At 36.8% G+C, this 27,348-nt stretch overlaps 1 protein-coding gene across 1 annotated transcript; it reads right to left on the bottom strand.

Moving 5' to 3' along the window:
* Positions 1 to 1,260: 1,260 nt before the first annotated feature.
* SNAPC1 (small nuclear RNA activating complex polypeptide 1) lies at positions 1,261 to 27,000 on the bottom strand. Its single transcript, XM_027111437.1, has 10 exons — positions 26,804 to 27,000; positions 24,255 to 24,414; positions 23,957 to 24,097; positions 23,430 to 23,534; positions 18,392 to 18,550; positions 16,790 to 16,858; positions 16,015 to 16,077; positions 13,289 to 13,439; positions 5,243 to 5,341; positions 1,261 to 2,639 (listed from the first exon to the last, which is right to left on the bottom strand). Exons 1-10 carry the CDS (start codon positions 26,929 to 26,931, stop codon positions 2,587 to 2,589), a joined length of 1,128 nt encoding a protein of 375 aa, XP_026967238.1. The 5' UTR covers positions 26,932 to 27,000; the 3' UTR covers positions 1,261 to 2,586.
* Positions 27,001 to 27,348: the final 348 nt, after the last annotated feature.

Here is a 27,348-nt window from a genome sequence, read left to right as displayed (position 1 = left end):
TGAGTTTTCTACTCTGAACAATACTTTCATATATTAAGATTTCTGAAAGTAAAGTGGTATGGTTTTAAAATGTAGCTTGTGTTTATGAACACTGCCACAACCCCTCTTCTCCCACAAAACATTAATTTCATAAATATTTCATATTAAAATCATGTATGTACAACTTGGTGCCATTTTATTATAATCAGTTGACAATACAAATAGCTTACTTTAATAGGTAACCAGTATTTGGACACCGTATTTTAATTCTGAAAACCCACTGTTAAACACAAATATGTTCTATTGGAACTCTGCCCAGTAAGCTTCAATTTCACATCTAAAGCAAATCTATCAAGTGCTTCATACCCTATCTTCAAAATATATTCATGAAAAATTTGCTATCAGCTAAAGCACTACATTGTCATATGTAACCATATAGCAAGTCACATCAGCTTAATCCAATTTTGTTACTCTTTGTCAATCTTTCTACATTTTCTGCTCTTAAGATCCTGACTGTATTCAACTGTCAACAATTACAAAGATTGATAACCAGTGTAATGGAGGGTCCCTTGCAAATACTGTTAGTAGGAATGTAAATTGGCAGGCTTTCTGGAGTTCAATTTGGCAGTAATTAACAACATTTTATATATACACAGCGTTTAACAAACAAATTTATGTGTAGATTAGGTTTATCCAACAGTATTGTTGGTATCCAACAATACCAACCTGAGTGAGACAAGATATACACACAAAGATCAATGCAGCATTGTTTGAAATAGTGAAAAATGAAACGAAACTGTGCAGAAGTTAACAGAGCAGGCCTGAGACTGCTGTCCTAAAAAGGCTTTCTTTGCAAGGTTGGTCCTAGGCAAGAGTCTGCTAACTTGGCAGGTAAACAGTTCTCCACACTGATATAAAGCTTTCCCTAAAGACCCACACCTGGGAAATGAAGGCATCATGGAACTGATGTACTACATAACCCAGACTGCCCCGCACCTGAGGCTCAACTGGTTTCAGATAAACTTTCCTTACTGCTTAAGCCATTCTGAAGTGGGGTTTTACTTCTTGCAGTCAGTCTGGATTTCCATCTCTGTTGGCTTACAAAAAACGACTCTGAAATTATAGGCCAGAGCCCTGTATCTGTACCCCAGATGGGGTAACTAACTCTGTGGATGTGGACAAGGCACTTACCATCCGGAGGTACAGTTTCTTCACTGTACAAGTGAAATGATACCTTTTAAAAGTACTGTTGTGAAAAAAATAAGAGGGCAACTCACTGTGTTAGCTGTACAATGTCTGTAAACTTTAATGTTTATACAAATCCTAGCAAATAACCCGGTATACAAGTGGCCAATAATGGATCCCAACATTAGAATATTTAAACCCCAGAAGCTCTGCCCAATATCCACATCATGAAAACTGTCCTATCTGTTACCAGAAACATCTGAAGTCAAGGAAAACAAGGGAAACAGTCAAGGGAAACAATTTTGTTTCACAGCTAATGCGACAGCACAGATTCTAATAAGCGAAGTTTTGTCTGGGCTAGTGTTAGTATTTTGATTTTAAAAGATTACACACATTTTCACTCACGGGGCATTTGTAGAATTCCTGAATATACCACACTGGAAAACAACATGGAGTTTAATCAATTTTAAGACAGGCTGAGCCAGCCACATGATGTGAGATGGTCTGCTATCAGCAGCAATTCAAACACCATGGCTAAAGCAATCTCCGTTTAAATCTCTCAAATGATAAATTAACAGAGAGGCACAGTCATGAAGCTATTGAATTTTTTTCTGTAAGTACCAACTTTCTGTACCAGACACATTCTGAAATGTACATTACCACTTTTAAAGGTTTCATTAGAAATAATCAGTATTTAAATGTTGTACCTAAACAATGTATTGAGTAATCATATTATATGTATAATTGGACAAATACATACATATATCTATACCTACACAAACATACATGTATACATATAGACATGTTAGGCCAAAGAGAGCTTTAAAACAAGCACAAAAGAATACTTAATTGGTTACAGAAGTAGAAACTGAGCTTCCTAAGTTATCAATCACATAAGTTACTGACCATATAAGTTTCAAACATTAAAAAAATAAAGCAAACAAGGCAAAAACTTTATTGCACTTAACAACGTAATATATAAAATAGTTAATATACATCATAAACAAACATTACCAAACTAGATATAAAATAATTAGCCATTTACGTATAATAAACATTAATATTTCAAGAAAAAAGATTTTAAATAGAATAGCTAACACTTCCAGAACTGTACTAAGATAGTATAATAGCACAAAAAAGTTGTAGGAAATAGCAATAATCTGCAAATAACAGAATTATTTCTATTACATTCTAAATCCAAATTTTATCATTTATGCATATTTCACAAAAGATGTTAAAATTAAATTTTAGAGTAATACTCTAATTTTTTGTACTTTTATTCTAGAACTATATTAAAGTATTGACATTTCAAAGAAATACCTACAGCTTCCCAGAAGAACTATTTTTAATACTCGCAGTCTTCCTGTTCAATACACAAAATATACATCTTTTCTTCTGTCAGAAAGCTCAAAATTAAGTACTCTACACCAGGCTCTTTGTTCTGTGTTTTCTTCTCCTCTTGGGTGCAGTGAACTCTAAAGACAAAAAATTAAGAAGCCTGTCAGGTCTAAAAAATATAATACTTAATTGATAATACACAATTAAACTATATAGGTTGGCATAATAGTAAGAACACCTTCACAGCAAAGATACAAGAAATCTTAAACCTGACATATACATGACTTTTATCCTTCAAAATGATACTGCAGTTGTAAACTTACTACTGGAGATCCTAATCACCCTAAATGCTACTTGATAATAAGCTACTCTGAGGTTGTTTCATAGGGGTATGTCCTCCCTATAGTTAGCATGGGCCCAGTATGCCAGAGCTGAAAGGTATCTGGGCCAGTGCTAAAAGAAAGTGACTAAGATTTCAATTGCTTTCCGATTAAACCTGAAAATGTAACCCAAAACAGCAGTACCATACATCTTTTTGGCTACCATGGCAGATGCCATGACCAACACTCAAGTAAGTGTCCATCTAGAAACAGCTGTGAACCTAGAAGTTACTGATCATTAAAAACAAAGCAAATAACAGAAGACACAAAAACATGAAAATTATGGAAGACGTAAAAGAAAGGAATATTCCCCTCCAATGAAAACTGAAAGGAGAGTGACAGGAAAAGGAATGAGAAAAGACAAAGAAAAAATTAAGAAGAAAAAGAAAATAGATTCCTGGAAAGAAGCGGCAGCAGGCCAAGAGAATGATGTCCAGAGTAAAGCAAGTCAGAGGCCTGGAGGAGACTTCTTTTAAGAAGATGACACCGATAAAATGCCTAATGTGCTCTAGTGTTTCAAGGGGAGATTTATACACTGAGGAAGAGTTTGGGGGGTAAATTAGTGATAAATACATAAAGAAACAAATTAATAAGGCAAAAAAATTATTAACTCTTTAAGGCAAACAATAAGTGTTCCGATTAAGGGAGAATCATAGTATATATCACATGGCCCTGCTGCTAATAATGTTTTGTAAAATGCTGAATACTGATATAACTAAAATAATAACCATATTGAGAGGGTGGGTGATAGGAAGTATCATGTGTTTGGATTGGGAGGTAAAGAATACATAAAATTATTATATTGTAACATCTTTGTATGGTGACAGATACAACTAGACCTGTCATGGTGATCTTTTTGTAATGTATAGAAATATTGTATCACTAAGTTGTGCACCTGGAACTAACATAGTGATGTAGGTGAACTATACTTCAAATAAGAAAAAAAAGAATATATTAAGGAGAACTAAATCCTTGCCTCCCTCAATAGATAATTCATAGAACTGAAACATGAATAAGTGACAATATAAACATGTTATTTAGAAACATGGAGATCAACACCAAAATAATTATAAAAGAGTTGTCTCTAGGGAATAAAAAATGGGAGTCAGAGTCAGAAGTCTGTGGTAATGAGTATTATAAAACTGTTCATTGTTAAATTCTGTGCTTATGTAATTATGATTTAATAAAAACCAAATTTTTACAACTCACAAGCTGATAGATTTTAGAATGGGACTGGCCAGGCAGCCATAAAGGTATACATCTGTTTGATTGTTTACTCACAATAAAAGCTACCAGACAAAACTAGAAAGCAACTACAGTCTGAAACTCACAAGATTATAAAGGACCGTTTTATGCTGACATAAGCAAATCACAGAAGCAACTCAGATTTCTGAAGGAACAAATACTCTCTTTTAATTGTCTTTGTCTTCTATATGTTTCCATAGCACCCTGTTTCTTTACTACAAGGTACTGTGTTGTTTTTCTGCACACTAAACTGTAAGGTCCTCCGGGGCACAGACTGATCTGATTCATTAAACAGTAGTTACTTAGGTCCACTATGAGCCACTCCCTGTGCTCAGATCTACACTCACTGTGATCAAAATAAAATGGTTCTTAAACTCTTCTACTATATATCTTTATATTCCCATACCTACCTAAGCACTTGAAACAAAATAGGCACTCAATAAATGCTTGCTGAATGAATACAGCGCCAAAATGAAAAAAGGTCATTAGGCAGATTCTTAATATATATTATGTTCATTATCGTTGATGGATTACCAATTATCAAGCCTAGCCTGCTATGTATAACTTATTCTGTACATTACTGTAATTATTACTAGAGATAATAATTATTTAAACTATTGTTTAACAAGTACTACAAACAAATTAAGATCACAGCAATGCAAAAAGATGTAGCTATTTTAATTCATGTTGTGCAATTTACCACTTAGTTACAATCATCTCATAGGTGAAAATTTTACATTTACTAGAATTTGAAATTAAGTATTTTTTAACAATAAAATCTTTTAAAAAGTTATATACAGTAATTCACATTTTGTGACCTTTGCCCTTTGTTAGAAATACACTTCAGACACCATCACAATTACGGATATTCATTTACTAATAATGATATTTTCCCTATCCTTCACCTCTCACCTGGACTGACCCCTGCCTCTCCATATCCATTCATATACTGTATTATCACTTACTTTTAAGTGTCATGATTAACAGTCTGATTAATGCTAAAATTCTCCAATGTACCAAAGTTAAAGCATCACAGGAACACACAGCCAACTGTCATGCTCTTCAAGGGTTCTAAATGATGCTCTGCAAGTAGTTCGATAAAATTTCATCTGTACCTGTTTCACTAAAACTTTCATTCTCCTCTTCCTCTTCTGTAATTACAGGCATACTCAGACTTAAAGATTTATCTTCCGTATGTACATTTTGCATGTCACCTGGAAATAGTTGAAAAAATGATTTTATATGAAAACAAAGAATGCTAATCTTTGAAAAAAATTTTATATAAATAATGACATTATTATAATAACAAAAATTAGATATTTAAACTAAAAGCTAAAATTGTAATGGTAAACAGAAATATGCATATAAAACTACCTATCTTTTTTAAAAGTGTTAATAAATTTATAATATATTTATACCTATGTTTTGAAAACAGTCTCTAATCCTTCCATTAAAGTAAATAGAGGAAAAGGGAAGAAACAAAATTAGCCAAACATAGATATATTATTCAATCTTTATCACACACAGCATAGGTTATATCTGCAGACATCAGGGAATAATCATGTGTATTACTTCAATTTTATTAATTAATCACCAATGTAATTCTAAAGTTAATAGCCTTGTTTTTTTTTTTAAAGACTGATATGGATTTAATGACAAATATTCCGTATTGGTTGCTGAACACCAGAATGCTGTCCAAGGAACCATCATTAAATAAAACAACCTGAAAATAAGGCAATTCTCACATACACAAGTGCGCGCGCACACACACACACACACACACACAAAACCTGTTACTTTTAGGATCATTAAATTACTCACTATTTTAACAAACAGCTGTGAAATCACATTACAGTGAAGGAAAATGTGCACAAACTTCAGAAACACGGTTCAGATTGTCTATGAACACAGGTTCTTAATTTGTACTTTTTGACATATGTACAGCCTCCTGATCTTGAAGAGGCCACGTGATAGCCTTGTTTTTGAATGCAGACACACTTTCCTGTATCACCACATATGTTCTACAAGATATATTTCTCTTAGTCAAAATTTGCCAGTAACTTTCCATTTTCCAAAACATTGGAGGTTTTCTACATCAACTTTCTGTTGCTTGAAGAAATATCCTAATCAAATTATGTCCTATCAGGTCTCACTGAGCACATAACTTCCTTGTCCCAGTAGCAACCGCCCCCCACAGTCACTCTTTGATCCTTATGCTTCTCCACAACACTTACACCACCTCATATCTTAATATATAATACATAGTAAATGTAAGCTTCACAAGGATAGACTCTGGTTTGTTTAGGTTGATGTATCCCCAGTACTTAGAAAAGTGCCTGCCATATACTAGAGCCTCAATAAACTATAAATATGGATTCAACTATCTTATAACACAGTATTTCACAGAGTATATATGTTAATAAGTACCTGCCAGCACAGGAGATAAGAAATTAAATGAAGATGAGTTTAAGCTTTCTGCTCTGAACACATGTATTCTGGGATCTTAATGGGATGCAGATTTTATGGAATGAATAGATTGCTCCAGATGCAGTTGAGTAAACTGTAGCAATAAACTTCCATTTTAAACGCAATTCAAACTTAATAAAATAATACCAATTTCCCATTAAGTTATTAAAATAGAATTTTATCTTTACTTGGAAGTCCTAAGTATTAGATGCAATAATTTTTTTACATGATTTTTAAGATGACAGATAATATTTTAGGAAATCTATTTCCATATCTAATCACATTTTGGGCAGTGGAGGGGGGTGGATTTTGAACCTATAAAATTTTTCAGTTGTTCACAAGATTATAATCAGTACAATCTACCTCAAATTACTAATATTGTTCTTTATAATCTTGTACCATGGGCATCCATATCAACTATTTATGATTTTTTTAAAATCCACATTTACAACCTAACAGAATCTATCCAACAATGTCAAGGGAAGGATTTCTGAGTTAAAAACTGTCACTGAGAAAAAAAAACCTTCATCTAGTCACATGATGATTAACTACATTTTGAGATCTATTTCTACATTAAATGAGTAAGTTTAAAAAAGAAAATCAGGGCTTCCCTGGTGGCACAGTGGTTGAGAGTCTGCCTGCCAATGCAGGGGACACGGGTTCGAGCCCTGGTCTGGGAGGATCCCACATGCCGCGGAGCGGCTGGGCCTGTGATCCACAACTACTGAGCCTGCGCGTCTGGAGCCTGTGCTCCGCAACAGGAGAGGCCGCGATAGTGAGAGGCCCACGCACCATGATGAAGAGTGGCCCCCGCTTGCCACAACTAGAGAAAGCCCTCGCACAGAAACGAAGACCCAACACAGTAAAAATAAATTAATGAATTAATAAACTCCTACCCCCAACATCTTCTTTAAAAAAAAAAAAAAGAAAATCAATTGTTCTCTAAAAGCTCTGAAAAACAAAATACAATGCTTCACCCACTTATCACATAGCCAGGAACCAAGAAGTGAACACAGAACTTCAGGATGTTTATCTCAAAGTCCACATATTAAATAAAAGCTCATGAACTTCAGTCACAGATATGTTCCTCAGGCCTTTATCCAGAACCTAATTACATTTATTTATGTATGAATAATGGCAAACCCATTTCTTAAAACCAGTACAGTTAAAAAGCAGCAAAAAGGGAAAAAAATTGCCACGCCTGCACACTGAGAACAGAATGAAGACACCTACCACAACAAATGTGACAGAAAAACGTAAGAACTGACGAAGTCCTGCAGCACAAAGCCGTAAGTATAAAGGTCAACTGCCCCACACACTTAAGCTATTTGATAGGATCATTATATTACAAAACCCAGTAAAATAACATGCTAATGATGATAACCTTGAATCATAAAGAGAAAACTAAATTATGTTCAGGATACATTGTTCTAGAAAATAGGAGAGCATAAAATACATGTAAAAAATAATAAATGCACATTGTAGAAAACAAGAAACATACAGAGAAGAATGTAGTATGTTTTAGAAAGATATCAACCAGAATAATTAACCGTTTAAAAAGTAAATTTTGACATTTAAATAATTAACCTCAGTTATCCACACAACTAATTCCTCAGAGGCTGTCAGGTCGATAGTTTTACTCTGCTCGAAGCTAATCATGTGGAATGCAATGATAAGTAACAGACAATTGCTCAATCTCAATACATACAACTATAGGACATGCAGCTAGAATACAACAATTACTTAAGTGCGTGTCTAACTGGAGCTCCAGATCCACATTTCCAATTACCTGAGAGACAGCAAATATGGCAGTTAAAGATTCAGACTTGGATTCAAACAGACTGCCATTCAAGTCTCAGCTCTATTTATTAGTTAGGTGACCTTGGACGTGTGAAAAAAGTTCGGCAGATAATAAGCGTTACATAAATAATAGTTGTTATCATCTTCACCATCATGTATCACCATTACTATTACTGATGTTCTTCCAGAAGCATGCGTGTTATGTTCTAGGAATGGTGAACAGGTATAGCTGAAGCTTAAATAATCCAAACTTGGGTAAATCCTATCAATATACTTGAGCACCTATTTACGTGCTAGACAGCTGTTACAGAAATTGAGCCTAAAAAGGCAGATCGGGGCAAATTCTTCCCCCAAATGAAATCTTCATTCTGTGATCCTTATTCTGTTAAAGTCACAACATCCCCAAGTTGCTGAGGCATTAAGCATCTTTGTCTCATCCCTCTCCACCAGCCTAAATATTTGGTTACCTGTAGATATCCATTGGCTTTCCTGTTAATCTGCTTGTCTAATTCCTACAGCCACCCGGCCAGATCCTCATTACTCCTTAACAGCCTTTTATTTAGTGTTCCTATTCTCAGTTTGTTCCCACCTACCTTCCATACTACTCCCAGATTGATTTTCTTCAAAGAAAACTGGTCATACCACTTGCTTGCTCAGAAGTCTCACATGACTCCCCTCTGCCTACTGAATGAAGTCCAAACTTCTTGGTTCCACATTTAAGGCCTGGTCACAATATAATCCTCAACATATCTTTCCACGTTAACAGTAACTCTTCAACACATCCTTTATGCTCCAGGCAAAATGGGCCCCTCAGGGCTTCCCTGGTGGCGCAGTGGTTGAGAGTTTGCCTGCCGATGCAGGGGAAACGGGTTCGTGCCCCGGTCTGGGAAGATCCCACATGCCGCGGAGCGGCTGGACCCGTGAGCCATGGCCGCTGAGCCTGCGCGTCCGGAGCCTGTGCTCCGCAACGGGAGAGGCCGCAACAGGGAGAGGCCCGCGTACCGCAAAACAAAACAAAAAAATAGGCCCCTCACACGCTATACTTCCAACTACCTTGCCTCTTTTCATGCCAATCCCTCTACTTGCCTTAGTCTAAGGAATTATTGTTACATTTGTTTGTTTTTTAATCTTTGGATTTTTCCTGATTACAAAACATATGGTTATCACATAAAAGTCAAACACAGAAATTTATGGACTTAGAAATTTCCCATCCCTGAGAATTAATCATTGTTATATGCTTCTAGATTTCTTCAATGATATATATTGTACTTCTGTCTACATTTTTTTAATTGAAATATAGTTGATTTACAATGTTATGGTGTACAGCAAAGTGATTCAATTTATTTATATTTATATATATATATACACAAACACACACACATATGTACATATACATATATATACACACATATTGTTCTTTTTCAGATTCTTTTCCATTATAGTTTACGACAATATACTGAATATATTTCCCTGTGCTATACAGCAGGACCTTGTGGTTTATCTATTTTATATTATAGTTTTACGTCTACATATATATTTATTAACAAATGAATCATACTCTTCTTTAAAAAAACATTTTCACTAAGCAATGTATCAATATATTTTGGACATATTTTCATGTCAGTATATATAGAACTTTCTCCAGCTTTTTAATAACTGTAAAATATTCCTTTATATGGATTTTTCAACGTTAAACATGTTTTCAATGTTAAACATTTGAGTTGTTAACAGTCTTTGTCAATAATCCTGCAATGAATGTCCTGTGTGTTTTTGTCACTTGTAAAGGATAAATTCCTAGAAACTGAATTGCTAAGTTAGAAGGCATGTCCATTTAAAATTGATTAAAATCAGCTGACAGCCGATTTCAAATTGCTCTCTAAGAAGGATGCGCTAATTCATTCTCCCACTCAAATTCAGATTTCACCTCCTCACACTTTCACTATCAATGGGTATTCAGTTACCTTTAATCTTTGCCAACATAACAAATTACATGAAAATCATGTTTTAAATTACATTTCTTTCATTATTAATGAAATTAAATATCTCTTCATATGCATGGTAACCACATTTTGTTCATGAATTGCCTGTTCATGACCTCAGCCCATTTTTCTAAAGGGTGGTGGTCCTTTTCTTGCTAATTTATAACAGCTCTCCTAAAATTAAAAAGTTTAGCATTAGTCTTATGTGCTGCAAATGGTTTTACAAGATCTTTTGCATTTTATGGAATATAAGACACCTCTTTTTGAAAAAATTATGAAATCAAAAATACTTTTCTACTTTGAGGAAATGAACTTTTAATTAAAGAGAAACTTTTTAGTAAGCACTTGAATCTTTTTTTTTTTTTTTTTTGCGGTACGCGGGCCTCTCACTGCTGTGGCCTCTCCCGTTGCGGAGCACAGGCTCCGGACGCGCAGGCTCAGCCGCTCCGCGGCATGTGGGATCTTCCCAGACCGGGGCACGAACCCGTGTCCCCTGCATTGGCAGGCGGACTCTCAACCACTGCGCCACCAGGGAAGCCCAGCACTTGAATCTTTATTAAGATGCAGAATAACAAATTACCTCTGCTTCAGAGGAGCGACAAAGCTGGTTACCTGGAATAGTTGAGTTACAATTAAGGATCTAATTCAGGTCACATTTTAGTGTACTTTCTTTCTCATGGGTTAAACCCTCCCTAATACACCTGAGGTAAATTCAATAACAAACCTCAGCCATCCTTAAAAGTAAATTTCAGAGTTTATGAAAATGTTTTCGCTAACTACATTAAGTAAAAAATTATGGCTAGTGAAAGAAGTGATATTTCATAAGTTACATGTGGCCAACATTTCAGATGAAAAGGAACTTTCATTTAAGTTCTTTCCTAGCTTGCACTCGGCTCCTCCGTTTCAACTGCATAAAAAACTCTTTTCCAGATGTTTAAGAAAGCAGCTTGACCAACTTACCTCTCGGCTGCACTTGTAAGAAATAAGGTGGATAATTAATAAAAAATGCTTGTGCAGGTTTCTAAACCTAAGTATCTTTGATACCTTAGAAAAAAATCTACCAGAAGTTACTTTTTTAAATATGATCAAACTAATCAATCCTTTCCTCATGTCCTCTGTTTTGGTTTGGTTTTGGTTGAATTAATATATAACTACCATTTTTAATGCAGTACAGAGCTAGGAGTTTATATAAATGCATAGTTGTGCAAAATATTGAATATAGAACAATTCCATCACACCAAAAATTTCCCTTGTGCCCTTTTGCAGTCAACACCTCCCTCCACCCCCAGTTCCTAGCAACCAATGATCCTTTTTATGTCTCTGTAAATTCACCTTTTCCAGAATGTCTTATAAATGGAATCATATCGTATACAGCCTTTTCTGTGTCTCATTTCTGTCACTTAGCAGAGTGCACTGAGATTCATCCATGTTATTACATGTATCAGTAGTGCCTTTATTCCCGAGTAGTACTGCACTGTATGGTTATACCACGGTTATACAATGACCAGTTGAAGATATTTAGGCTGACTGCAATTTTTCGCAATTATGAATAAAACTGCTATAAACTTTTGCATAGAAATTTTTGTGTGAATGTAAGTTTTCATCTCTCTTGGGTAAATACCAAGGAGTAGGACTGCTGTGTTATTTGGTAAGTATGTTTAACTTTATTAGAAACTGCCAGTTTTCCAGAGTGACTATACCTTTCTGTATTCCCACCAGAAATATATGAAGGTTCCACTTGGACCTAAAACATTTACTATCTGGCCCTGTACAGAAAGTGTGCTGATTCCCTACATCTGGAGGATATTTTTTTAAATCAAGAATGGATGCTGGATTTTATCAAATGTGTTCCTGGGTAACTATTAAAATGAACTCACATTTTCCCCTTTAACCTATTTATATGGCAAATTATACTGATAGATTCCTAACTGCAACATCCCTGCATCTCAGAATGAATGTACACAGTCAAGTTGTTTTATATCTGAGATTCTTTTGATACATAAAACTTAGAATTTTTTCACTAATACTTATAAGTGAGATTAGTCTAACAGTTCTCTTCACAATATCTGCTAGCTGTGTAAAGAAAACTAAAAACATTCTCCTTCTGAAGTATTTCTTGATTATCCTTAACAAATGTGGTATCTCCTCCTCTGAATTCTCAATGCACTTCAAGCATTAAGTTACGGAACTGATCATATCTGGACTGTATTAAAGGTATTTAACTTTAGTTCTCCCTCCGCTGCCTCAATATAGGAAAAAAATATGTTACAAGGCTATAACATATCTTCATATACTGCTACAGTGGCTCTGTGTTTCTTATATTGGGCACTAAATATTTACTATGTTTCTAATGCTCTTTTTTTTCCCCCTGAGCCTGTTAATCAGATTCCAACTTTATGTATGGTGAACATATACTATTTGTGCAATGCTTAAAAATTAAACTTTTTGAGTATATAGTCATTTTTTTAAAAAATCAAATACCAAAAGTAATTTTATAGATAAACTATTTCAAGAGAAAAGCAGGTACAGCTTAGCTAGTGAAGCGAATGGAAAATACAGTTTATAGAATGTATTACTTATCATACCTTATTCTACACATAAGTTTGATTCACACACAAAAATTACTAATAAAGTATGGTCCGTATAATTCTGGATTGATTCTATAACTATCTAACTATATCACTTTGGACAAGTTATTTAACCTGTATGGGCCTAAATTTCATCATCTATGAAATGAATTTGATGACTCCTAGAGTCACTTTCAGTAGTAAGATTCCAAGAATCTAAGATAATTTATTTTTAATATTAAATCTCACAAGGTTTTTAAACAAGTAATCCTTTTTAATAAAGAAAACATGGTGAGAGGAGGTTGTAAATAAGACCTGTTTTCCCTTTTTTAAGTCTCAAAAAAGTTACCTCTGTTTCTGGAAGACATCTTCCCTCCTGCTGGTTTCAATGTCTCTTTGTTTATTCTTTTCCTAGTTGCTTTGGTTTGTCCTTGACTAGATGCAGAATCAGAGTCAGAAGAATCAAGTTTGACCTGACGATGCCTTCTTGACTTGGATGCCTAAATAGTTGCAAATCCGATTAATTACAATGAATCGCAAAATGAACCCAACTGACAGGTGATTTAGGGAACAACAAAACAGACAAACAAAGATGATGAAAGAGTCACAGAAATACTTGTCATAAAGTACTTTACCATGATACTAGCTTGGTATCTGTTGGTATACCTGTTACATGTATATACTCTTTTAGCTTTACCTGTTACATGTATATACTCTTTTAGCTTTACAACAGGAAGAGTTCCCTGCAGCTGTCATCCTCATCTGCCCAAACGGAGTTAAAATATCCTTGCTGGGTTAAACGGTTGTAGTTGCATGGCTGGGAAATGGAGGTGTAAAGGACAAGTACCGCCATTTTTACCACCTGATAACCTATTCTTTTCTTCTAACAACATTTTATTTTCCTTAGTTAGCACCATGTACTTCAAATGGAACTACTTTATGCCTGGCTCTACGTATGGCCATGTGGCCCCGATCTAGTCAAAATGGGTTTCACATTCCCAGGGCCACCATGATTTGTTCAGAGGTGGGTGTGTGATGTGTGTCATAGCTGATATAACTCAATTTTAGAATTCTGTTTAACTATTAGAAAGGAAAATTCTCCCTTTCCACTGAACCGAAAGCTGGGAACATGCAAGGCTGGAGTTGTCACGAATCGCACCTGAAGGCAATGAAAGCAACATAAGAGGTGAGAAACGGAGGGACAGTCCAAGGACTTTTTAGTTACATCAGTCAATAAATTCCCTTATTTGCTTAAGCAGAGCCCTGACTACAGGAGTTTTCAATGAATGTCATATATGTGGTGCAGGTATTAACAACAGTTTAAAAGCTACCATGCACTGTATGTTAATTATACCTCAATAATTTAAAAAACTACAACTATGCAATAACACACTCATAACAATTTATGGGGATTATAATTTAATTGTTTAATAATTTTTTTAAGTATTTCATAATGTCTTAAGAAATACATTAAACAACAATTAGCTTATATAATATGGAAATAGTTCTGGTTTAAATGAATTTGGAATGATTAATTTATTGTCCTTGATGCTTTCATTCAACAATATTTTGTACTCAATTTACTGTAGTACAGCAAATATATAACACTTAACTAATCTATAGTCACTTTTAATTTTTTCATTTATTCCTTTTTATTTCTACAACCAGAGAATGATAGTAGTTTCCCACAGAATAAAGTCATTTTTAGATTCATAAAAAAAAAACAACAGAAAAAAATACAAGTTATTGGTGCTCCTTCCTGAAACCCCACTAAAATGAGAGGAAAGGAATAAAAATGAATAAACTCACAAAACGGAGATAATAGGAAACAATGCAGCTGTAAACAAATCAACAAAATTTTGGAAGTGTAAAAGTTATGGCTGACTTAGAATGCAGAAAGCTGAAATCTAATTGCCTGTACTGAGGAAGTCTACAAGGAAAGCTGGTCCAAGTGGAGCAGGAATTGGGGTCATCAGAAGTGGGACTAAAAAAATGGGTAGATATATGGAAAATCTACATAGGGAATAGTATCCCATTTAGCAGCCTCAAAGCTGAACAACTGACCTCTTCCTGTAGAAAACAGGAGGCTTGCTCTCTGGAGAGGCTAAACCAGAGAAGCTGAGGCTTGAGGAGACCAGTATAGCTAAGAAGGGGGTAAAGCCTCTTACTAGAAATAGGTGGGTTGAGTGAAGCCTCCAGAAGGAACTGTGAGCCTGTTGGCAGATTCTCTGTAGGCACCCAAAACATTGGCAGCTGGGCTTATTTACCACTTTCCTCCCCCAGGCAAGGGAATGGAAGCCTGCTCTCCAGTAAAAATGACTAGATCCAAGAAAAGCATGGAGGCTAAAAAGCTATATCTCCACATGACCACTCTTAATGATCTGAGGATCTTCAAATGTTTGAAAAAAGCCAACAAAATGAATGACAGAGAATGGAATAAACAAAAATAAAAACTCTGGGGAAAAAGGAGGAAACTTCAAAAAACTAAATAACATCCTCAAGCAGATAAGCATATTGCATCCAGAAAAACAAAAAGATAAATACATTTTTTAAGTAAGAAAAGATTCAGAGAACAAGAAAAAAAATCTTAGTAATCAAAAATAATCAGCAGAAATAATAAAAATTCAATATAATGATTCAGAAGATAAAGTTTAAGAAATCTCTCTGGGGCTTCCCTGGTGGTGCAGTGGTTGAGAGTCTGCCTGCCGATGCAGGGGACATGGGTTCGTGCCCCAGTCCGGGAATATCCCACATGCCGTGGAGCGGCTGGGCCCGTGAGCCATGGCCACTGAGCCTGCGCATCCGGAGCCTGTGCTCGGCAACGGGAGAGGCCACAACAGTGAGAGGCCCGCGTACCGCAAAAAAAAAAAAAGAGAAAAAGGTGAAGATGGTTGCCTCTTGAGATCAGAAGTACAGGGGCAGGAAGTGGTAGAGCAGGAGACTGCTGGATTATATAAACTTTACAGTATTATTAGTTACAACTATGCACAAGTGTTACTTTGATGAAAAACTTAAAACGTGACTAAAAAAGCATCACATAAATTTCTAAATTACCTTATTAAAGAAATAACTTACCTCAACAAAAACTGAAAAGGCCCTTGATTTTATTTTCGCTAATGATTCTGCCCTTTCACTTCTCTGGAAGTAAAAATAAACAGGAAAGGGAAAAAGTTAAAACACACAAACACTGAGTGAAATTATGAATTCCCAAGTATTTTTTTTATCAGAAATAAGATTTGAGACAGAAGGTAGGGTAAAAGGAACTAACATTTATTGGACATATATTAAGTAAAGGCATATAAACATGCACTACTTTCTAACAGGTGCCATGATAACATCCCCATGGCTGTGGATTGCTTTCATTCAGGATTTAAGGAGGATATGAATGAAATTCCTGGTGACCAGGCCATTCCCTCCTCATCTTCCTATGCCCAAAGATGGCTCCTTGCCTCATGCACTAAGATGGATGAAAACTCTGGAGACAGAAGGCAGTAAATAGTAGCTTGTGCTCCACACTGGCTGAAAGGCCGAAAAGACATAGTATTACAAAAGCCTTACTCTGCCCCTGTCAGGACTGAGGACACCTTCCACCACCATCCTTCCCTCTCCCTGCTGAAAACTGTGAACATCCCACTCCCAATCTATAACTGATGTGGTCTTTCACAAGGTTTCCAGCAGAGAACAGGCTAGCCCTTCATAGAACCCATGTTACAGAATTTTCTGAGATATGTATTAGAATACTGACCATGGGACATTATGGTTAATATACAGAATCACAGCCACACATAAAATGAAAAGAAGCTAACCAAACTATTGCCCCATAAGCAATCATATAGTGAATTTTTCTGACCTCTGACTGTTGTGAATTTCCTTCACTCTTTTCTTCTCCATCTTTAGCTTTCAATTTTGAGGATAGATTCTGAAAGATCAAAAAAGTTATATTTACACATTTACAATTCAAACCAGCTAAAAATTAACTGAAAATCAATTTCAGACCAATGAAAATCATTTACTTTAATTACTAAAAAACTAAAAGAATATTTCACAGTATCAAAACATGGTTCACCACCTGACATTAAGATCGTGGTTAGGTTAAAGAAGAGTTACAAAATTCATCAAGAAAATACCTAAATCCTCCTCACTAATGAAAGATGACATGCACTTTATTTGGTAGTGAGAAAGCTGGTTTATTCTCCTTTCCTTCAGGTTTTCAAAGGTCTTAGTAATGCTCATTGAAGAGAGTTGTTAAAAGACAGCACTACAATAGATGTTTACGTTAAGTGCCTAGGTCATTTGTGCAACCCATTTGTAGCACTTAAAATATTCAAACATCCTAAAATGTGCTCTCATTAAAATAAATGTCCGGAGAGGAAGCAAATTATTTCCTTCTTCCCAAGGCCGTTATCTCACCACTTTTCTTATTTATCTTTTCTAAAATTGAGTTTTGAGCCATCTCCCTTTATATAATCCAAAAAGTAGCAACGAATCTCTCTGAATAATGCTATATAAGATAATAATGCCTATCTAGCATTTGTGAAAACACTAACACATTATCAAACACATAGTAAGTAATCAGAAATTACTTATTTTTTCCTAGAAGTATTTAGTAAAATTAGATGGAGTAGTGGTTTCAAAAGTAAATTTAGCACGGCCGGTCTTCAGGTTTCTGGAGTAAAAAAGTTTCTCTAGCTGAAAAGGCTAATATGGAATATGGGCAGTTCTAGCATGAGTATTTGGATCAGAAAACTAAATGGAAGACTTGTGTTGATGCGATTTGTAAATGGATAAAGGAAGGCAGGTAGAGCACGTGAGAAACAGAAAGCACATGCTCTGTCACAATGGGAGAAGCCATCACTCAAGGCTAGCTGTCCACTGCCATGCAGCAAAGTAGGACCAGTGTTACCAAACCTCTCACTTTTAACAGAAGTTGGATGTCTGGAATTTTAAGTTAAGTCCACAAATATTTAAATGTTGGTAATTAATTCAAATTTTTTAAATATTAGGAACAATGTTATGCAAAGAAAAAAAAAAGTATGTGCAGGCTTTGGCCCAAAGACTGCCAATGTGTAACCTCTGGAGAATGCTAAATTATAAAGATTGTAATAAATCCATGGTACACCAAGACTATTTATTCCTCTATAATTATGTATACTACATAGTGTACGTGTGAGTGTATAATGGATATTATTTAGCTATATATTATATAATTACAATTATTAATTATAATTATTTAATAATATGCTACATAATTACATATAAAATCCATTTGTAAGATTAAATAAGATCACATGGCTAATAACTGGCAAAGCTAATACTAAAAAAGTAAAGCACTTGAGATCTTAGCTTCACAGGAGGTAGCCACTAAGCAAGGCTGCCTCTCAACGTCCTCAGTCACGTATAGCCAGTCACGTATGATGCAAATGCAAAGGTGACATATCAAACAGTTACAAACCTTTCTGTCTTTGTGCCATTGCTGATGCTCCAAAACTATGTTCTTGATATTGTCAAAAAAATCATCCTTTATCAAGCTGAGGGCTTTGTCTGGATTGGATCTATCAGCTGAAATTATATGTTTCATTCTCTGATAATGGTCATGAACATTCAGCATTTCCTAAAAGTGAAACGATGAGTCCTTTAATTCAATTTTCAAGGAGAAACTTAAAGGCAAAACCATAACAAAATAAAATCACCTTCCAAAGTGACAGAGTTGAGAAGGAATAACATACTACAGTATATTGAAAATGATATAACTATGCAAACTAGTATAACATTATTAATGAAGAGTCTGCTTTCCAGAAGTATGGAATCATTGAGTTCAACTCAACAAACATTAGGCAATACACACTGTATGCAGAAACGATGGCGAGAGACTAGTTAATATAAGATTGCATTCCTAGATGTAACAAAAATGATTTATAGTATAGCATACCTTTAAGTATTTCTCCTGATAACTAAGATCACATTTTTATTTCATATTGTCACATGAAGGGTATTTACACAGTTCTTTATGCTCAGCTGGAAATTCCTACCTAATGACTCTCTCCCAATCCTCCACAGAGATGGGCTGACGTTCACGAATCTCAAAGCTCTGTGCCTGTCCCCATAAGCTTCCTCATTACCTCAGTGATAAGATTCAAGATTAAATGAAATAGTGATTTATGACACCATTTGAGGCATCATTTATTAGACCTTCCTCCCCCAGAAAACTCCAGACAAATGGGCAGGTATACAGGGTAAAGAGAAAGGTAGCATAAATATGGTAGGCGGACTTAAGAATCACATAAAACCAGCACTGGGACTTGGCTCACAGACCAGCAGAGAACTATCCATCACAGATGGTCAACAACCTCTGAGTCATCCCCAAGATAGGCTACTCAATGCCTTTCTAGGAGATTTTGACGGACTCCATCGATATCTGTTCAAGCAATTCAAAACTGCTCAGGAGTGGCGAGTGCTCACATATGCAAGATCTTCAAGGGGGAAGAGTGTCCAGACATAGGAAGCCCCTAACTTTTTACCCGGTACAATGTGCTATATTCCCATTATTTTACATGCACTACAATACAGGGCAAAGACCACTAGCTGGACCTGGTTTTGAGCCTGAATTCCGGCACCTGCTAGATTGTGGTCTTGAGCAAATCCCTCAGTCTAAGAATCACGTTCCACATTTGTACAAAATGAAGTAACGACGCCTAATGAACTATGAAAGTATTAAGTGAGCGTATACAAGTGGAAGTATTCTGTATGACGTAAACCACTATACAAAATCAAAGGATTAAGAAATAAAAGACAGTGTATGGGCTTTGGAGCTTTACACACCTGGACATTCAAATCCAGTGTCTGTGTCTTACTTTATGCAAATTACTCAACTTCTTGATCCTCAGTTTCCTTGTTTTAATTTTTATTTATTTATTTATTCTTATGGCCATGCCACACAGCAAGTGGGATCCTAGTTCCCCGACCAGGGATCGAACTCGCGCCCCCTGCAGTGGAAGTGCGGAGTCTTAACCACTGGACTGCCAACGAAGTCCCTCAGTTTCCTTGTTTTTAAAACTGGGAAAATACTATCTCTTCTGCAAGGTTATTATGATGATTGGTGAGATAACATACAAAAAACATTCAGCATAGTTCCTGGCACATGGTGAATACTGAACATGTAATGCCATTAATATAATTGTAAATATAAATGAAGAAACAGATTCAAAAGTGAAATGATTTGCTAAACGTCATATTTCAGTAGCATATTTAAGTAGCAGACTTGGAATTAGAAGGCAGATGCCTTAAAAAATTTGTAATTATGTATGGTGATGGATGTTGACTAGATTTACTGTGGTCATCATTTGGCAATATATACAAATATCAAATCCTTATGTTATACACCTGAAACTAATATAATGTTATATCAATTATACCTCAATTTTTTAAAAAAATCAGATAATTTGATTCAATATCCTATTCTCTTGTTTTATTATACCTCCTTAACCACAAAAGAGAACTAATGAGCGGCAGAATCATGACCAGAATTCACGTATGCTGACATGAAGACTTAATAGCATTTGTAGGCAGTAGAAGGAAAACAGAAAAGTATTAAATTTAGGGATTATCAGTGAAAATGGGTCATGGGCTATGCTAGGACAGGACAAATAAAGCCAACACAGGTATTGAAGGAAAAGGCTACCAAAGATAAAGATGCCAGATAAAGTCAGGATGACTTCACACAGACTACTCCATTCTCAGAAGCTTCTAGGAATAGGCATTTCATAGCCTTGCCCTTCTGACCCTCCTCTCAAATCACCCTAAAAGATATGGCTTTGTGTATCACCCCAGCTCTGTTCTCTAAAATCTCCCATACCTGCTTGCCGACATATACAATTTATTTAACAGAGGAATCTTTACCTCAACACATTGTAGTAAAAGAGCTTAAAATGAAGAAAAAAAAAAGTTTAGCAATGTATGTTGAAAAAAATAACATTCTACCACTAAATTAGTCAACAATCAAAAATTACAACCAACTGGGTTCAAATCATCTTCTTTTCATTGGGAGAATACTGATAAGAAAAACATCTTACTGTTATAGAACATTCTCTGCCTCTCTCTTTATAATTTACATCAGTACTTCTTGGCAAATCCTTTCTGGTATCTCAGCATCTTTCACTCTCCGCGACGGCTATTCCAAACTTTCTCAGTTCTTGGTTCTGGCAGGAGGCCTCTTAAAGTTCAGGCTATCGGGTCTGTTTGCCTTCTACTTCTCTTCTTCACAACCAATTATAGGAATCCATTTTCACCTCCTTCCCTAAGGTTTCAAAGGAGGAAGTGCCTTCTCCTGCTCAAGGCTAATCTCTCCACCAGGCTCTTGGTCACAGACCCACCACCTCACAGCAGGGACTGTGCTGCTTCTCTTCTACACAAACCCTCCTTCTAACTGGCTCCTTACCCCAAACCTAAATATACACTCTAAGTCTCTCCAATCTCTAAAACTTCTAAATGATTCCCCTCTGCCAAAAAGACAAAATACAAATTCCCTCTATTACACAAAGTTCTTTTCTCACATTTATTTTTCTACATAATCTTCTCCCACCTCTTTCTTGCTCAGCTGCTAGAGGGCAAAGATCCTAATTCTTGTTATACTTCACGAGATGTCTGCAAATGATATATTTCCAACCCCAGTCCCAGCTCAGAGAAGGCCTTTGCTATCCAACAAATAGGCACTGCAGCCATACAGAACCTTAGCTCCATCACTTCCTAACTTAATGTCTCTGTGCCTCAGTTTCCTCAACTTTAAATCAGGGATAAAAACACCTACTTTAAAAAAAAATTAACAAAAAAGTTTTAATTGTTTAAAACACCTAATTTGCAGAGATGTTAAGGAGTAAAATAATATACACAAAACACCTTGTAGAGCTCCTGCACTATACCATGTCTTTAGATATTTAGCAAACAATTTCCCTCTAACTGAGTAATTCTTACCATTTTGGGGGACATGAATACCTTTGCAAATCTGAGGATAGAGTACCTCACCCTAACCAAGCGTCCATACGTATAATAATTTTCAATACAATTTAGGGGGGAAAGGGATCCATGAACCTTTCAAGGCCATCCATGGACCCCAGATTAGCAATTCTTGCTCAAAAATAAAGTCAGTATACAGAGCAGACCCAGAGCATTTTCAAAAATCAATTTGCTATCTGAATTAGAAAATCACAGATGCAACCTAACGGCTGAAGTTATTAAAACACGGCAGCACCCAGAACACAGAGAAACATTTGAGCAAATCAAACATCTGATCCCTCTTTCATTCCTGATATAGGAAAAGACTGAACAGGGCTCAGGGGAAAAGCAGTAACATTTACTAAGAAGAGTCTACTATGTGCTATAGGCCACACTCAGCACTCTTCAGGTACAAGTTGGTCTCAATTCTTACAACTGGATGAAATAAGGGTTGCAATCCTAATATTAAAGAGGGGGAAACTAAGGCTCAAAGAAATGAAAAACACATGACTAAGGCCCCCACCTGCTCGTGCTCGCTCTGCGCACTCTCTGTGTACGTATGAATCCATTCTTTTGAAAAGAGAATGGATCACTGATCAGAAGGCTGCAGCCCTTTAGTGAGGTTTTGTTTTAACCTCAGGGCAACATTTCCTCTCAGGTAAAACTCTGTATCACTACTTATCAATGCAAAAGAAGATTTTTCTCAACACCGCACAACTCAAAAAAAATACCAAAATATATTAGATGGAAAAGCTGTTTTAAGACCGTACCCCTTATCCATTATTCTTTTTTTTTTTTTAAAATGTATTTATTTATTTATGGCTCTGTTAGGTCTTCGTTACTGTGTGCAGGCTTTCTCTAGTTGTGATGAGCGGGGGCTACTATTCATCGCTGTGCGCAGGCTTCTCATTGTTGTTGCTTCTCTTGTTGCGGAGCACAGGCTATAGGCGCGCAGGCTTCAGTATTTGTGGCACTTGGGCTCCGTAGTTGTGGCTTGTGGGCTCTAGAGCGCAGGCTCACTAGTTGTGGTGCACAGGCTTAGTTGCTCCGCGGCATGTTATCCATTATTCTTGACTTCAAATTTTCGTTTCACCGAAATAGCTTCACCGTTTTCAGTGGTGGGTTTTTACACAAGCATTGTAAAAAGGAACTTAGGAAATGAACACATATTATTAAAAAAAATAATGTCACTAAATTCTTGTTTTATGACCTATCTAAAGTCAAATACAAATGGTGGTTTCAGTATTTGAATCTAAATATCCTTAGTCCAAGACAAGTCTTCTACATCTTTCTGTTTCTCACTGTGTTTCAAGATTTATTCCAGAAATTTTGATATATTTAGGATGTAACATTCCTGACACTTTAGAGAAAGTAACAGCATTCTATGATTGGTTAAAAGCATTAGAAAAGTTTTCAGTATCCAGTAGATGAAGGTATAACCTCAATATGTAGTTAATAAAACAATTTTTTAAAAAAATTCAGGAACATAAGAACAAATTTACCTCTAGTACATCAGAAGTGATAAGTTTCATCACATGATCACTTGGGTCCTTAAAGTCTTCAGTAACTTCAGGTCGTTGAATTTTTTTCTTCATTCTGTATGACAGCTAAATAATAATGAATATCTTTAAAATAGATGTCTTTTATAAGATACATTTTAAGTACTGAAATAAGTAAGCCAGCAGCAAAAACTGTCTATCAGTAAACATGGATGAAAAAAAAAGCAGCTCTAAGTATATATTTATTAAATAATCCATGTTTCAAAGACTGTTAGACTTTTGAAATAACGCAACTTGTGGGATTTTAGTTCACCGACCAGGGATTGAACCCAAGCTCTCGGCAGTGAGAGCGCGGGGTCCTAACCAATGGACTGCCAGGAATCCCCAACACTGTTTCCTATTTTAAGAAGCCTTTCTTCGAGTATTGGAAACTATATAATAGTCTTTCCACTTTCTGGAGACTTAGATACTTTATGGACAATAAAGCATAATTTCTCATTTTGAGAAACAATCTATTTTAGATAACATACCAATGTAGGCATTGCTGTAAAGTGAAATGCTCTGTCTAGTCGTAGCTTCCTAAAAATATAAGCTGCATCAAAATGTTGTGCATTTATCAAATCTTGCTGAAATTTTAAAATTTCATCCCAATCCTTCACAGCAACTCTAATCTGCAAACAAGAGGAATAAAAAAGTTGTTAGTAAATCTTTTTTTACAAATGTATTATAATTTTGAAGCACTGGCATTTCTATTTAAATCAGTTGGTTGTGAAAATATTGTACCTGTTTCATATTTCTGCTGGAAGAAAACAACTCACCGAATATTACCTTTTGTTTTGGTTGACACAGTTGGGTGTTATATAATCCATACAGTAGATACAAAGCACAAACTCTGATTTGGAAGGTGTATGGAGGTAAAAAATATCTCCAAGCCAAAGCCAAAGCTTCCTTTGTAAACGCGTTCTTTTCTAAATTTCTCATTCTACCACTAGAAAACAAAGAGAAAATATATTATGGCTGTGAAAAAAAATAACAGAAGAGGTATATACTTGTTTAAATAGCAGCTGCTAGAAAGTGGATGGGCATTCCACAGCTGATCCTTTCATGATTTAAGCACGAAGACCTAATTTTCTGCTGTGCTTCTTACACTGAGACACTAGGTAAACATGATGCATCTTCCTAAAGCATCAAATTTATTGCTGAACTGGGAGCAAAAGGAGTGGGGTTATAAATTATCACTGGTTAATAATTTAAAATATTTAATATATAAAATAACCATGGTAGGGGGCTTCTCTGGTGGCGTACTGGTTAAGAATGCGTCTGCCAATGCAGGGGACACGGGTTCGATCCCTGGTCCGGGAAGATCCCACATGCCGTGGAGCAACTAAGCCCATGCACCACAACTACTGAGCCTGCGCTCTAGAGCCCACGTGCCACAACTACTGAGCCCACGTGCCACAACTACTGAAGCCCGCGTGCCTAGAGCCCATGCTCCACAACAAGAGATGCCAACACAATGAGAAGCCCGCGCACCGCAATGAAGATTAGCCCCCGCTCACCGCAACTAAAGCCTGCACATAGTAATGAAGACCCAAAGCAGCCAAAAATAAATAAATAAATATATTTTTTTAAAAAAAGAAAGAATTGGGGTAACCCCTGAAAATTGATTCTAAACTACCACTTTTCCCAAGAGGGATACAGTGAAAGATCATGGGTTTCAGAAACAGTAAGACACACTGGTTTCAATATCTACTCTACCACCTAGTTGCGTGATCATGGAGAAATTACTTAACCTTCTTAAACCTCAATTTCCTCATCTATAAAACAAGGATAATTACTGATCTCAGAGTTGTTCTATGGATTAAATACAGCTATAAATGCATTACATTTACTACCATTAAAAAAAATTAGTTCCTCCCCTTTCATTAACTGTACAACAAACAGTTCTCCATTCTCCATCCCCTACAATGTACAAACTACACAGGTAGTTATTTTACATCAACTAAGAGAAAAGAGAGAACGTTTACATTTTATTCAGCAAAACACAGAGTTTTAATCACAAGGACTCATTCATTCATTCAATTATTTAGTCTTTTCAATATTGTAAGTATTATGCTAATGAAATACCAGATTCATCCAGTCACTGTCCTCACAGAGCTCAATCTAGTGGAAAGTAAATTTAAAAATAATAATAACAGTGAATATTTATTGAGCACTTAGAGTGCACTTACCATATAATCACAGTTAGTGGACTCTGATCAAATTCAGGCAGTTGGACTCCATTATCTATGCCCTTAACCACTACACTATACTGCCTTCTGAACTACACACTTATAATAAAATGTGGTTAAGTCAAGAGACAGGTCTTCCCTGGTGGCGCAGGGGTTGAGAGTCCGCTTGCCGATGCAGGGGACACGGGTTCATGCCCCGGTCTGGAAAGATCCCACATGCCGCGGAGCGGCTGGGCCCGTGAGCCATGGCCGCTGAGCCTGCGCATCCGGAGCCTGTGCTCCACAACGGGAGAGGCCACAACAGTGAGAGGCCCGCGTACCGCAAAAAAAAAAAAAATGTCAAGCGATAAAATAAGCACAAAGTGCTAAAAGAGAAAGAGAACATGAACACCTTATTTAGTCTAGAAGGGCAAAGGAAGCCTTCCCTGAGGAACTGTCATGTGGGCTTAAACCTGAGTGAAGAATAAGGTACCCAGGCAAAGGGAGCTGGAGGTAAAGCTCTAGGCTGAGGAAACGCCTGTAGAGGGCCGCGTGCAGACGCTGCAGCAAGAAAGCGAGTGCATGGAGTGGACTGTAGATGAAGCTGCAGCGATGGGCAGAGGCCAGTCACGAAAGGTCTTGCCAGCCATGTTAGGGAATTTGAGCTGCACCCCAAGGGCAATGGAAACCACTGAAGAGTGGAAAGCAAGGATGTGACGTGAGCAAATTTGCACTTTAGAACTTCGGCGGTTGTGTGAAAAATGAAATCTATCATGCAGGGTTTTGTCTTTGCTTGTGTGTTTGTTTTTGTTTTTAAACATGGAGTTCTAAGAAAACGAGACTAGAGGAGGGCAAAAGATGGTGACCTAGGTCCGGGTGAAGCAGTGGAGGTGCTTAGAAGCAGTGGAAGAGTTTAGAAGGGCGGCCAAGTAGAGGTATACGTATTCGGGAGGAGGCCGCAAATGGAAGGAACCCAAGCCAACGAAATCGCCCAGGGGAAGCGCGCGGCCAAGTACAAGTGAGAGCTCAGGGGAGATGGAGGCAGTGTTCAGAGACTGCCGCTTTTCTCAGCCCTTCCCAGGTGCGGCGAAGCGAAGGGGAAGGAAGAAACCTGTCACGCCGCCTCTGAGCGGGGAGGCAGGCGGGTAGTGGACAAGAAACACCCACCAGAAGATGGTCCCGAACTTCATACTCCTCCAGAGGTCGGTGAAGTCCTCGAAGCGCACGCTGTCCATCTCCTGGAAGCGGCTGAGCAGCGCCTCGCAGTCTGCCTTCAAACCTGCAGTAGCCCCCATAGCTGCAAAGCTAGGACGCCACGCGCGGTCCACCAGCCGATGGTAGCCGAGGAAACCTGGCTCTGAGCCCCGCCCCCTACGACAGGACGCACACACCCTCCGTGATATCCGGCCCCGTGACGTTATATCCGGCCCCGGCAGCTCCACCTCCAGCCGGGTCCGCCCAATACCGCGCGATGTTAACTGCCCCTGCGTTGCCGCATTTGCTTTTAGCAGCTCAGCTGTCTTAGAGGAGTAAGATGGACGTGTTTAATTTCAGTAGAGAAGTTTACATCTCAAGTGGCCTGTGAGCCCAAGAAGGATTTTAGGTCAACGTGAGGCTAGCTTATACAAATCGATATTACCCTTACTGTCCCTCTCCTTTAAAGAAATCCTAGAGTGACAGAAGTCAAGTTTTACAGCTAAGGAGGAAAAATT

This window comes from Aethalodelphis obliquidens, unplaced genomic scaffold (assembly GCF_003676395.1).
Source record: "Aethalodelphis obliquidens isolate GAN/ISIS:26980383/991018 unplaced genomic scaffold, ASM367639v1 scaffold10, whole genome shotgun sequence".
NCBI lineage: Eukaryota > Metazoa > Chordata > Mammalia > Artiodactyla > Delphinidae > Aethalodelphis > Aethalodelphis obliquidens.
The sequence above is the reverse complement of the archived record's forward strand: the minus strand, read 5'-3'. Positions and strand labels throughout refer to the sequence as shown.

Bases quoted from the DNA above. Each gene is read 5' to 3' on its own strand.
- SNAPC1 (XM_027111437.1), bottom strand. From the start codon at position 26,931: ATGGGGGCTACTGCAGGTTTGAAGGCAGACTGCGAGGCGCTGCTCAGC. The intron at 16,859-18,391 runs GTTTGTAACTGT...TTGATCTTTCAG, and splicing joins AATGGCACAAAGACAGAAAG to AATCTATCCTCAAAATTGAA. The intron at 2,640-5,242 runs GTACAGATGAAA...TTTTGTCTTTAG, and splicing joins TGAAAGTTTTAGTGAAACAG to AGTTCACTGCACCCAAGAGG.